General features: G+C 46.1%; 1 protein-coding gene, 1 long non-coding RNA gene and 1 pseudogene across 3 annotated transcripts; all 3 read right to left on the bottom strand.

The window, feature by feature from the left end:
* Positions 1-2,619: 2,619 nt before the first annotated feature.
* Positions 2,620-4,187, bottom strand: LOC123410350 (aspartate aminotransferase, mitochondrial-like). Of its 2 annotated transcripts, none has more exons than XM_045103281.1 (3): positions 3,826-4,187; positions 3,602-3,687; positions 2,620-3,411 (listed from the first exon to the last, which is right to left on the bottom strand). In XM_045103281.1, coding segments are annotated over exons 1-3 (267 nt in total). In that variant the 5' UTR covers positions 4,005-4,187; the 3' UTR covers positions 2,620-3,409. The 2 variants fall into 2 exon arrangements, 1 of the variants encoding a protein (XP_044959216.1); XR_006613034.1 differs by having other exon boundaries at positions 3,504-3,687.
* Positions 4,188-5,826: 1,639 nt separating this feature from the next.
* On the bottom strand, positions 5,827-6,920 carry LOC123409006 (annotated as a pseudogene).
* A 3,379-nt stretch (positions 6,921-10,299) lies between these two features.
* Positions 10,300-11,691, bottom strand: LOC123409753. The gene is made up of 2 exons (XR_006612894.1): positions 11,549-11,691; positions 10,300-10,717 (listed from the first exon to the last, which is right to left on the bottom strand). It is a non-coding gene; the product is annotated as an uncharacterized LOC123409753 (long non-coding RNA).
* Between the last annotated feature and the right edge of the window lie 2,040 nt (positions 11,692-13,731).

Raw genomic sequence — 13,731 nt, 5'->3', positions numbered from 1 at the left:
TCACGCATGCAGCATGCAAACTACGTTATAATGCACGGTAATGTACTGATGGATCCGATGGTCACTGTGCTTCTCATCCTACGGTCAGTGACTAGTGTGATACAATGCAAGGGATCTATAGTCTGATCCCTAGCGGTTCCCGCCAATATTTGGGCATGAGGGGGGCGAATAATCTCAACTGCAGAATTTATGTCGGTTGTATCCTCCTTTTCTAAAAAAGGAGATATTCTCTGATGTATAACTATAAAGGCCGTTGTAAACATAGAATCAACGTGCTTCATCCTGGTTTGTCAGGATGGAGTTCCCCAATATGTTGCCGTGTTGATCCCTATGATATTTTGTGCTTCCAATTCTACCTTGTTATGAAATTTCTAGTGATGCCATAGTATTTTGATCATCAGTTTGCATTTTCAGTAATTTAGCCACAAGAATGGGCTTAAAATACGAATCTATTTTTGTTATATTCTTCCTCTTGATCCTTCAACCATAACATTAAAGGAAGAAAAAAAAAGATTTCTAAACTATAAGCTGACCGCCCCTAATTGTTAGATTAAATCTAATTCACCAACACTAATACTAATATATATACTCCCTCGGTCTTAAAAAGCTTGTACTAGGTTTATCTAGTCTAACACTACATATGTATGTGGGTAAATCTTAGACACGTTTTTGGGACGGAGGTAATACTACCATAACCAGGAGTGACCATACCTTAATTCCTTCTGGTTGATCCTTTGATGTACGGTGTAAGGAAGTGCACATGCAGTCGTGGTCTCGTAGATTCAACTGCCGTTGGAGCTGAGTGCCCTCTGCTTTGTGCCATTGTCGTGACGGCGGAAGCAGCGATGAGCCGAGAGGAGGCGGAAGCAGGGATCTAGAAACCACGATTACGTGAAGAAAATTGAATTCCACGATCGCACGATCATCGCTGCACCTATATTCGTTTTACTTGATGCGTACAACTAGGGATTGAACAATGCAATCTTGTTTTGGGCCTTTCGGCTGGAAGTGAACAGAAAGTCCAATGTTGGGCCATTAACGGTCAACAAGTGAGCCTAATTACCTATACATACAAACTTAATACTAGTACCTACCACCGGAGGAGGGCGAGGTGATGGGGGTGTCTGACCCTGCTCGCACCCCTGTCTCCGCCCCTGCATGGACGTTGTGCGGTCATCCACGCCGGCTCGTTGAGCAGGATGAAGGAGAAGATGGAGTTGGTGGGCTGGGCCTCTCTTGTGTACTAGAAGCCCGGGTGAATAGGTATGTCCTATCCCTTGTTTTTTATTCTTTTCTGTTTCTTTAGTTAGCTAGTGTTTTCATTTTCAAAAGAGCTACCGATTTATGTTTGTTAAATGTGGCACTTTGCATAAAAATAGATTGTAACATTGTGAAGCTGCACAAAAAGTTTCATGCCAATTGTAATGGTTTGTAATAATTGTTTATTTTGAAGAGGCCAATTTAAATGTTATTGGTCAACTACAAATTTCTATGATTGATTTAAAATCCCATTGATGTTGGTTTCACTTGGAAAATTATGAGGGGATTATCTAGAATATTGCACACATTGTTGTATTAGTTATTGGTGAAATAATTTCTGGACTTTATATTATAAATTTGAATTTGACCCAATTTAAGAGTGAGGTTATTTTCTATATGAAAATTTAATATGATGATCATTAAAAGGAGCGTTATTTTATTTATTTTGTAAATTAAGAGGTGGGAGAGCAACACCCCGAGAGACCAAAGAGATGTCATGATGCTGCGCACTGCACTTGAGGCGCTTACGTTTTCGTGAAATCAACTGGATGATTGGTAACACAGACCCAATTCTTTTTTTTTGCATGATAATACGTGTCTCATTTATATTGTACTGGCAAAAAAGCCCGTGCGTTGCAATGGAAGAGAAAATAACACACGTTCTGAGCGCAATATATTTTCACATGGCATCACATTTGTGTTGCCGACGATGACCTTAGTGCTCACACAACGAACACGCGTTTGAATGTACAGTCACTCGGAATAAGATGAGAAATATGTTGTTTCTCCCCATGAGGTTTCCAAAGGTGTGCATGTGTGGTTAACGATGTTTTCTTTCCTCTCAATTTGGTTTTAATTTAATGAGTGTTTATTGCAATTCGTATCGTCGCCGAAAAGAGAGAAAAAAGGACCATGTACTACAGATTAAGTTTGCACCAAAAATAATATTTAAGAAGTATTCAACAGCTAAAAATAACATCCTATTTAGATTCTATACATTTTTTAATCAAATTTCATATATAACATGTTAAAATCGGAGTTACGGTTTAAAACATATGGATAATTTTGTTTTAGATAAAATGTGGATTGATTAATTGAAATGTCAGGTTTTTTTTGTTAAAATGAAAAAACGTTTCGGCTGACTTAAATACGGAGGGCGGATTGATTACCTGAAACATCACGGGGTTTTCTGAAAAATGCAAAAAAAGACTCGTTTTCTGACTTAAATCCGGACTGAGGTTGATTTCAGGAAACGCCAGGGGCTTTTTTTGTAAAGTGGCACGACGAATGTCAGAAGCAGTCGGCGCTTTATTATTAGGGAGAGATAAGGATTATAGTACAAGTCACGTACACACCGACTTGGCAAAACTGAATACGTAGTAGAACGCTAGCCTTTACACAAAGGAACACCAGCCAAAAAGTAAAATTACAAACAAGACCAAAAAAACCTGTGAGTTTGACACCAACACTCGTTACCCGCCTCTAGCACCATGAGAGTAGCCATTAAAGAAAAAAATGATGGATCACCTTTACAACCGAGCTCAACGTAACTCCATCGCTAATATGCAGCATTACGAATCTTTAAGGTGGCACGCCAAAGGCGAAACCATTACCGCCCAACACTTAAATACAACACTTCAGCAATGATAAATTTGGGTATCTATCTCTCCCTAATAATAAAGCACGTAGTGCTTCTGTCGTCCGTCGCGTCACTTTTACATAAAAACCCTCCTGTTTTCTCGGAATCAACCCGCAGTCCTCTTTTAGTTGAGGTAACATTTTGTTTTTACAGAAACATCCCTCCCCACGGTCAGCGTCTTCTTATCCACACGCTCACCAGATTCAGATCGGATAAACATTTCCGCAAGAGGGATTGAGTCTGGGACCCGAGATCGAGCCTCGGAGATGAAGAATTAGGCGACCCGATCTGAAGATATAGAAAAAATTGGAGCAAAGCAAGCAGCCATCAGAGGCGGTCGAGGAAGAAGTAGGAGGGGACCCGCGGCTTCGAGTATGTGGTCTAGAGGAGATGCGTACGACGCGGAGCCCGTCACGGTCCGTGTATGTGCACGGGGAGGAGAAGACCGCGACGGCGGAATGAACACGGCGGCGTCACAAACGAGAAAGGCCGCCTAGGTTCAAGAGAGGTTCCTGCAAGCCAGCATCCAAATTCTCCATTAAAGGGACGACATGAGCAAAAATGGAGGTGGTGTGGTTAATGGCGTGTGGACGTCGATTCACACCTGGCTGGTGGGAAATTTCATCGAACACCGTTCGTGCGAGCAACAGGTAGCAAGAGGGAGCGGAGCGAAGGAAAGCGGGGAAGGGGGATCTCACGCACATGTTGAGGTTGCCGGCGATCCGACGCTCCGCCTCGCGCACGCAGTCGAGCACGACGGGCTTGCCGTCGTCGTCCCGGTAGGCGCCCTGTAGTTCGTACATCGAACCATTTCTTAGAACCAGCCGCCGTCGCCGGCGGCATTCGTTCGGGCGCAAAAGATCCCGAACAAAGAAACAAGCAAGCGAAGGTACAAGAGAGGAGGGGGGGCGAGAGGGAGGATGTACGACGCCGACGTTGACTTTGTCGAGGGAGGGTCGGCGAGGAAGGCCTCAGTGACGCCGAGGATGGGGTCCTTGGGCGCCGGCTCGACGTAGCCGAGGAGCGACGCCATGGCCCGCGCCGGGAGCAAGGGCTGGGCCCCGCGTCGCTGGATCGCGGAGGCCGCGCGACGGTACAGCGCCATGGCGGATCCGGCTTGAGGGGTAGGCGATGGGCTTCTTGGCCTGCCGGTCGGTAGCCCGAGCAGAGGAGGGGAGGGGAAAGGTGGAAGGAAATCTGTGTGCTGGCTGCGGCGGGCGGTGCTGGTTTCGGAGGGGAGAAGGGGAGGAGAGAAAGGCGTTCCGTTTTGCCGGGATCCTTCGCCTTCGCTGGCTTCACTCCGCTGTTTTTACTTTTACCGCTTTTATTATTTCTCTTCCTCGTTGGCTGGCAGTCAATTTGTTACTGCATTGATGTCATATTAAGGATAGATGTCATTGCTAAGATAGTATCACATGCTGAAGTTTCAACCGTTGACGATGTAGTAACACAACGACGGTGATTTCCCGTTGCAAAGCCTTTTGAACACTCGAGATTGTTCAAGCACGTTGATATCGTTGTGAGAACCCGGCATTCGAAAGAAAGCATGTCAAATTCATAAGTCATGTGGCCTCTCGCCAGCGGAGGGGATGAACGACAAGGGGCGGCCACCATTGGAGGTACATTGAGAGCTCAACTACACAAGGAATGGAAGGGAGGGGGTGACCACCATTGGAATGGGGGGAGTGACGGGAACAAAGTGAAGAGATAAGGACAACTTTTTTTTCTTTGAGAAGAAGATGAGGAGAACTTTTTTTTAGAAGAAGATGAGGAAAATGCTCGAAGGACGCGCTTTGTGTCTCGTGCGAAGGCTTTGTCTCTACGCTCAAAGCAGCTCACTTGCAGGAGCTTAGCAAGTTGTGCAAAAAATAATTTAAAATATATATTGTTCAATTTATTTTTTGAAAATATGTTGTACACAAAAATGCTATTATCCATCAAAAAACAAAACATTATTACCACTCAATAAAAATGATAATTATTATTAAAAAGTAATCCAATTTTTATGTAAACATTACATTATATTTTAAAACTTTAAAAGAAACTAAAAAGTTTCTATGGTTGATTTAAAAATTCATGTCAATTGTAATGGTTTGTAATAATTGTTTATTTTCATGTCAATTGTAATGGTTTGTAATAATTGTTTATTTTGAAGAGGCCAATTTAAATGTTATTGGTCAACTAAAAAGTTTCTATGGTTGATTTAAAAATTCCATTGATGTTGGTTTCACTTGGAAAATTATGACGGGGTTATCTAGAATATTGCACACATTGTTGTATTAGTTATTGGTGAAATAATTTCTGGACTTTATATTTTAAATTTGAATTTGACCCAATTTAAGAGTGAGATTATTTTGTATATGAAACTTTAATATGATGATCATTAAGAGGAGCGTTATTTTATTTATTTTGTAAATTAAGAGGCGGGAGAGCGACACCCCGAGAGGCGCATCGAACGACACGAGAGGCGACATAGGTTTTTGTGAAATCAACTGGATGATTGGTAGCACATGCCCAATTATTATGTTTGCATGATAATACGTGTCTTATTTGTATTATATAAAAATTAAAGCACAAGTCACGTACGCACCGACTTGATAGAACCGGGTACGTAATAGAACGCTAGCCTTTGCATAAAGAAACACCAACCAAAAAGTAAAATTACAAACAAGATCAAAGAAATATGTGAGTTTGACAATAACACCGTCACCTGCCTCTCACACCAAAAGAGTAGCCATTAAAGGAAAAAAATGATAGATCACCTCCACACCCGAACTCAAGACGACTTCATCGTTGATATGCAGTTTGCGGATCTCTAAAATGGTTCGTCAAAGGCGAAACTATCACTACGTCCAACTCTTAAATACAACACTTCAACAATGATAAATTTTGGTATCCATCTTTTTTGAATGTAAAGCATGTAAATCCTATTTCTCTGGTAGGACTCCAACCACGCACGACTTGAAGAAACCGGCAAAGCCGCGTCGGCGGTTATGGAACCAAGGCTTCTGGAGCGCCTCTGCTGCACTAAGCCGCTTCTCCGGGTTGCTCTCCAACAGCCCGTTGAGCACCTCGAAGCCGGCCGCCGACAACTTCGACTGGGAAACTTGTGTCGAAGGCGGCTGATGCCTCTGCCACCAGGCAGCTTCGATTTTTGGCCAGACGCTACCCCTGAGTATCCAGACCAGTCCTTGATCCCCTCTGTGCCGACGATGCCAAACACTTTAGCCATGATCTCTATGTCCGACTCACCATCGAACGTGGAGACGCCGGTGTCCGAGAGGAGGTCGGCCATTATGCATCCAAGCCCCCACGTGTCCACGCGATCGTCGTACTCGCAAGAGTGCAGGAGGAGCTCCGGTGCGCTGTACGGTGTCAGGATAGTCACCTCCGGTTGTCTTTTGCTTCGCCCTTTCATGGACATCCCGAAACCGCCGATCTTGTAGACTATGCGGTCCTCCTTGAGCTCGCCGCTAACATCGGCTTCGACGGGCCCCTTCTTGGGCTTCTGCTTCCTGTCCTCGGTGCCGTCGTCGAGGAGCACGTTCTCCGGCTTGATGTTGAGGTGCAGGACGCCGACGGCGTGCACGGCCGTCACCCCCTCCACGAGCTGCTTCATGATCCGGCGCACCTCGTCCTCGGAGAAGGGCCTACGACGACGGACCCGGGGCTGCATGTAGCCACGTAGGTTGAGGCGCCCGACGTAGTCCATCACGATGAAAGAATCGCTAGCCTCGCGTTGGCATGCGGCAACGCAGGTTGCGCGGCGCTGCACGATCGAGGGGATGCCGCGGCACGCGCCCAGGCACATGGCCTCCCGCATGACCTCCGGCAGGCCGGAAATAATGAAGCCGTCGTCGCCGCTCCCGCTGAGCCGCTTGACGGCGACGATCAGGTTGTCCTCGGTGTCCCACGCCTTGAACACTTCACCGTTGATGCCCTCACCCAGCTTCTCCAGCCGCTCGTACTGCGCCATGGTGAGAGGCCAGGCTGCCTCTTTCTTTCCAGCGGAAGCCGCCATGGCGTCCGGGCCAGTGCACGCAGGTTCGATCGCCAGGGAGGCAACTAACGAGTCAAGGCAGGGAGGTGGATCAATAACGAGTTGACGTATATATAACACTAGTAAAAGGGTCCGTGCGTTGCATCGGGTGTAAAAAAATATGCTTAGACACTTGGAAAAAACTATCACTAAAACAACATTGCAATCAGTCAAACAGCCATATAAAAATAAAATTTTCAAATAATTTTGGTTTAAAATAATTGTTCAGTTTCTAAATCCAATATCATTATCAGAAAACAAACTAATAAGTAAACATGGTTATGCTCTTCCTTGATTTTCCACATGGCAAGTTGAAACACTTTTTGTTGTCAAAATCGAAGTACAGTATCAAAAGTATTGGGATAAGATTTCCAATCAAAGTTGACGAATGATTTTGATTTAAATAGTCAACAAAACAATGCTATTAGATGTGATTGTTGCATGTCTAAGGCTCAATGTTTCCACATTCCATGGTAATTAAAGTAGAATAATTAAAATTTCTATGACAGTTATGAGTACATCAAGGACTAAATGAAACATGTACATGCCGACCATCATTTTCTTAAGTATTTCCTTTTGCTATTATTTCAAGCTGCATAGGATCCGGCAGCGTCCTGCAGGTGAGCGCCTCCTCTCTATTCTCGGATCCGTCCGTGCCGCGCTCCGGTTTCCAAAATCTCTTTCCCCCTTCTTCTCTCCATGCTCGCTCCCCTTCCGATTTCGCGGCCGTATTTCACCCCCCACCACCGTCGTCTTCGATTCCCCTCCCCGCCATCAGATTCTTGGACCTCCATTGTTCTTCTCGGCTCCCCCAAATTTCTGGCTTGGATCTGAGGGCCTCCGTCCATCCTGGATTCCGCAGGAATCCCCACCTAACGCCCCCTCCCGCACGCACCAACGAACAGCAGATCCGCTCACACTTGCAACCAATAAACTATTAAAACCAAACTTTCCCCACGGTGTCTATCCCACGCGTGCGCCACCATATATGCGTATAAGACTCAAAATGGAGTGTAATCTTCCTATTGTGTTTGACGAAGAATGTGGAAACAAAGTGGAAATAGGGAAACTGAAATAGGAACTTACAAAAAGGGAGGAAGTTCCTCATGCATGGGAATGGAAACGAAAACGGAACCGTGTTTTCAGGTGGACAAAATGAAATTCCGCATCCGCGCATGTGGGTGTTTTCACCATTTTTTTGTCTTCATAGGAAATCTAGTTTTTCCTCTTCCAAAATGACATATGCTATAGAAGTTCATCATAAGTACAAAGCAACTTAAACTTAATAGAAATTGCATCGAGGTCTAGCCTTTGAACAACCATTGCCGCCGTCAAAACGAGTCGCCGATGCACCGTTGTCGACACTCCCATACCAAAGCCGGCTTGAACTTGTCAATGATAGTTGAGAAGTCTTTGTGCACGTGTCCCTGATGACAGCGGCCTGGAGCCGCAGTCATCGTGGTTGACTGCTGAATAGATCTGAAGCAATTGACACCAAATATCGTCGTCGTGAATGCACAATGAGAAACTATAACCTCGTCGTCTCAGGAAGACATCAGAAATCTACACCGGAGCTCACTACATCTAGATGGAAAAGTTTAAGAAGAATCGGAGCCCAAAAGGCAAACTTAAAGAAAAAAGTGTCGCCATCCATCCAAATGTCGCACAACTACTTCAACCTCTGAGTTCAAGTTGGTAACCCGCGCGGTGATGCACTGTTATCATCCGCACGTACATGTTTGCCTAGGGATGCATACGGCCATTTTAGTATGAATACCAAGATAAACATGACCGCAGAATTTTTCAAAATGAATATCGAAATATTTTTTGATGAATGGTTTCATCACACGAAACTTGATCCTCAATAAATGACCCCCCCCCCCCCAGCATCACCTGTCAATTCTAAGAATTGAACTCGGGTCGTTGGGCTGCACAACCACATGTCAAACCACTAACCACTGATATTGAGAAGTGTCTCTCCAAGGTAGGGTACTTGAGATGTTCTCAATCACCTCGGTGATGACGTTTGCTTAAGAAGAGTCCTGGGGGCTGAGCGGTGTTGTTGCAAGTGGGGTACGGTTGAAGTCAGGATCCCAATAGCACCTTGATCCGATGTCAAAGGAGTAGTGGAAGCTCATATTGCCAAAGCTCTTCGGGCAACCATCGAGCGTGGCATGTGATATATTTGCCCAACTGCCTTCAGGGTTGTGGCTTGGTAACCGTCCTAGCGAGTGACCGAGTATATATATATATATATATATATATATATATATATATAGAGAGAGAGAGAGAGAGAGAGAGAGAGAGATGGATGCGTCATCCATATATATATATATATATATATATATATATATATATATATAGAGAGAGAGAGAGAGAGAGAGAGATGGATGCGTCATCCACACACGCCTCTCACGGCTCCCAATTTCATTCGAAATTCAGTTCAGGCTGGGGATTTAGGAGTGGTATGTGGTGAACGTCAAAAGGAGGCCTTCTCTTTTATGTACCACTTCCATCATTGGGTTGGTGCTGCAAATTTTATATTGTGGTTGTTGTGCGCGCATTTGACTAATTTCTTGTTGTCCTGGTGCCATTCAATGGCTGTGACTGCTTTCTTGTGCAGATTAGTCTAGCCCGTCAAAGGGGGCTGATTTTCAAAAATTCATTTCTCAGCCCAGACTCATCTGCGCCAGGCTGAATAAAAAGATCAAAACGAATACTAAAATAATTTAAAGATTCAAAAAATGCAGGGTAGATAATTTGATGCATGGGATCCGCTTTAATTTTGAAATCATTTGGACATCTGAGCAGCCTTCGCAAAAAGACAAATTTCGGGTCTCTAAAAATGTTTACTATTTATGCACTGTTTTGATTTGATTTGTCTTTTTTTGCTAGAGTTGCTTAGGTGTTCAAATGATCTGAAAATTAGGGCGGACCTCAGGCAAAAACTTATCTACCATGGAAAGAAAAAATAGAATTTTGTTGAATTTGTTTAGCATTTCTTTTGATTTTTCTTTTGATCGGGTGCAGATGAGACTGAGCACCGAAACGCTGCACTCGCTGATTTCTGCCAACAATAAACCCGATTGCATTGTGTGGCTTGTGCTTTGTGCTGCACAGAGAAAAGAATTACCAACATGACACGAATGACAAATCTCATGCCAAACTTGCAGAACAGACCAACCCACAGCAGAGAGTCCTTGCTGTGCATGCAGAACTGCGGTATGAAAATGCCACTCAGGAGAATAAGCAGCCGAACTAAGTAACTGAACATCAATTGTTTGCTCATGCTGCAACCGAGGGCAGAGTAAAGGGAAAATTAATTCTGACAGCCGGAGACAAATAGTAGACGCATGCAAAATCATGTAAAACAATAACACGAAATGAGCAGCTGTACATGGATTGCTTACAAGTTCAGAGGATCCGATGCCTGACAGAGATTGTTCCGACGCTGCTCAGTTCAAAAGATACAGACATACGGTGCGGCATCATGAACCAAGGTACAACAATGGAGGGAGCTAATGGATAGGAGGAGGGAGATACCAACCCAAGTGGAAGAACATGCGCGCCCCCGCTGGCTTGTAGAAATAGGAAAAACTGAAAAAACTGAACACATCTAAAATTACTATTTTCTTATAAAATGTGTTTTTTTAAGGCAGCGCTACGCCAGGCCTCGGCTGGTCGGATAATCTGAAAAGATTCGCCGCCTCAGTAGCCGTTGAATAGAGTATTGAGTAGTCGTTAATCCCTGCAACAAGCTTAATGTTTCGCTCATTTCTCTACAAAAGCAGGTATGAAGCATCAGTCTATTTTAACACAACCTGAACCTCAGGAATAGTGGGAAGAAGTCTCAAATTCCATGGAGGCACAGTTCGTTGACAGGCCAAGTATCCGTACTATCATCAACCACCTAACCTCAGTAAACGGGACACTCAATAGAACTGTTTCATTCACGTCGATCTGGACTCTGACGGAAGTTCAATGGAAAGATACAAATGCGGTAGAATTAAACAAAAGTAGATAACCATATCCAGAATGCTCATGACTTCCTCGGTTACATGCCTGTGCACGCTCCCCTTCGCAGACGAATCTTCGACTGCGGCCGCCGAGACGGCGAGGGCCACGACACACAGCCCTGCGCATGGGCGGCCAAGCCTCAGGCAAGAACTCAATCAATCAGAGTATGAAGCCGACCGGGCAATGGGTTAGGAACAAAATGCTGCCCAATCCCCGCGGCCAAACTGACACGCACGCGAGCGACAGCGCCTGCCCTAACACTCACCCCTGGTGCCCGGCCTGGGGAGTTCACCGGAGGGGCGCATGGTCGAGCCCCACGCGGCAGAAACGGGCCGCGCGGACGCGAGGAGCGAGACGGCGAGGGGCGAGGCGCGGCGCGGGGCTGGCGACGACGAGGGGCGGGGCGCGACGCGCGGGCCCCGAGAGGGAGGCCGCCTGGGCGGCGGAGCACGGAGAGGGGTAGGGGCACGGGAGGCGCGCGACCCTGGTGGCTCTGAGACCGAGCATGGCCGGCCGGCTAACTGTCATCGTCGTCTTCACCGCGACGGAAGAGGACGGGGGGTGGGGAATATGCGGGAGCGAGGATCCTAGACCTGAGGAAGCGGCGGTAGAAGGCCTCAAGGTCCTCCTCCTTTGGTCGCAGACTCTGCAAGGAAGGTGGCGGCGGCGGCGGCGGCGCCCTCGTGCGTGGGGAAGAAGAAGGGGATCTGGCGTGATGTGTTTGATTAATGGACTGCGGGTTGAATTTCGAAAACTACAGGGGCGTTTTTACAAAAACGAAACGTTTTTCTGTTGTGTATCACTTAAAAACGTACCGCGGGTTGATTTCCAGAAAACAGGAGGGCTTTTTTATAAAAGCGCCGCGACGACGGACGAGATAAGGACTCCGCGCTTTATTATTAGGGAAGATATGCCATGGGCTGCGGGCGACATCTGAACTCGGAGTGGAAACCGATCTTCTCACGAATCCTCTGTTGGCCTCCTCATTCGCGCTCTCTCTCCTAAGCCTTCTGTCTTCTGTTCCGGTGTTGCAGTCTGCAGAGGCGATGGCATCGAGCAGCTCCGCCAACTTCTCCGTGCGCGGCCGCCGATGCAGCTTCGCCTCCACTCCCTCGCCTGCAGCGGTGGTGGTCCACGGTGCCGTCACCATCTTCCTCGGCAGGAGCATCGCGCCCGACGCTGCTCTGCTGTTGCCGTCAACCGCTGCTTCGCCTGTATCGTCCCAACTCAGACATCGCTGTAGCGGCCAATACGGCGAGGCGCCGTCGACGCACAGGCAGCGCGAGGACCAGAGGCCGCAGCGGCCAACACGGCGAGGCGCCGCGCCCGCACAAGCACCGCGTGGTCAGCGGCCACTACGGCGAGGCGTGGTCCGGCGGCCGTAGCCCTCGCGCTCGACCTTGCTCCTGTTCATGCCCGGGCTCCCGACCCGCATCACCAAGTTTCCCCCCTTCCCTCTTCCTTCCAATGAGTCCATAGCTGACGGCCGCCACCCTCTCCGAGCTCACGAACACCCAGATTTGACAGGGAACAGCAAATGGATGCCCTTTTCTTTTGCAGCTCTGCTATGATAAATCATGGCTAGGTAGTTCCCTTCACGCACAGCTTTGCTCACTTTCAGCATGACGAGGAAGAAGATGATTTGATTATTTTGGAAGGACTAATCCAGTGAGGATGCTTGACTAGAAAATAGAATGAATGTGGATCCGAAAAGTGAAGAAAAGAAGACCACCTTGGTGTGTCTGTGCTCAGATTTTGTAGGGGAATCTCTGAACCAATAGATGAATTGCATCTTGGTAATTCAGAGCAGCAAAAAATTCAGAGGAGCAACACTCTGCTCTGAATAGAGATCAGGAGAAAATCACACCTGCAAGCCACCAATTCTGCAGATCATAACAGGAGCAGCAACAGGACAATCCATTTTGCAAGCCTCAATTGACAAATTCTGTTCCTGTAGAATAAAGATCAGGAGCACATCTGCTCCTTTAGAGAGAAAAACAAAGAAAGCATCAATAATTTGCATGTTCTGGCATTAATCCCAGCTTGTTTTTCCTTGATCTATTTTCAATGAACTGTATTGCTAATTTGCTATGTTCTGATATTAATCTCAGCTTGTCTTTTCTCACTAGTATGTTCATTGATCTCAGCTTGATCTATTCGTTATCTCTGAATTTCTAAATAGAGTCTACATACTGCAATTTTTTTTTAAACTACTGAATTATGTTGTCACTATGAGTTATCTTGGAATATCAAATCTCAGCTAGATAGAGTTAGATGCAGTATATTAGATGGAGCTAGATGTAGCACTGCCAAAATTCAAAATTGTTTCAGTGAATAGACATAAACGACTAGCAATTCATTTTGTAAAGGGAATCTTTGAACCAGTGGCATTTCTGGAACCAATAGAAGAAATGCATCTCTGTACCAATAGAAGAAATGCATCTCTGAACCATTGCGTTTTTTAGGTTTGCTCCTGATCTTTATAATGTTGGCAGCAGTTCACAAGGCAAGTGTTCAAAATATCTTAGGACCTGTTTGAGTGTGCATTGCTGTTCTTATCTTTGGCAGCAGCAGCTCACAAGGCCAGTGTTAAAAATATTTTAGGTTTGCTGTTCTCATACTGTTCTGGGTGTGCAATCATGTTCTTAGCGTAACGCGAGTCGAGCGGTAGCGACGACGGACGCCGAGACGATCCCGTGACACCACTGATCCCCTCTCTTAGCGTAAGGCGAGTCGAGGCGGACGTCGTCGCTACTGCGACGACGGACGCTGAGAC

This window comes from Hordeum vulgare, chromosome 7H, assembly GCF_904849725.1.
Source record: "Hordeum vulgare subsp. vulgare chromosome 7H, MorexV3_pseudomolecules_assembly, whole genome shotgun sequence".
In the NCBI taxonomy this organism is placed as follows: Eukaryota; Viridiplantae; Streptophyta; class Magnoliopsida; order Poales; family Poaceae; genus Hordeum; species Hordeum vulgare.
Note: the sequence above shows the minus strand (reverse complement) of the source record. Positions and strands in the feature narration are given on the sequence as shown.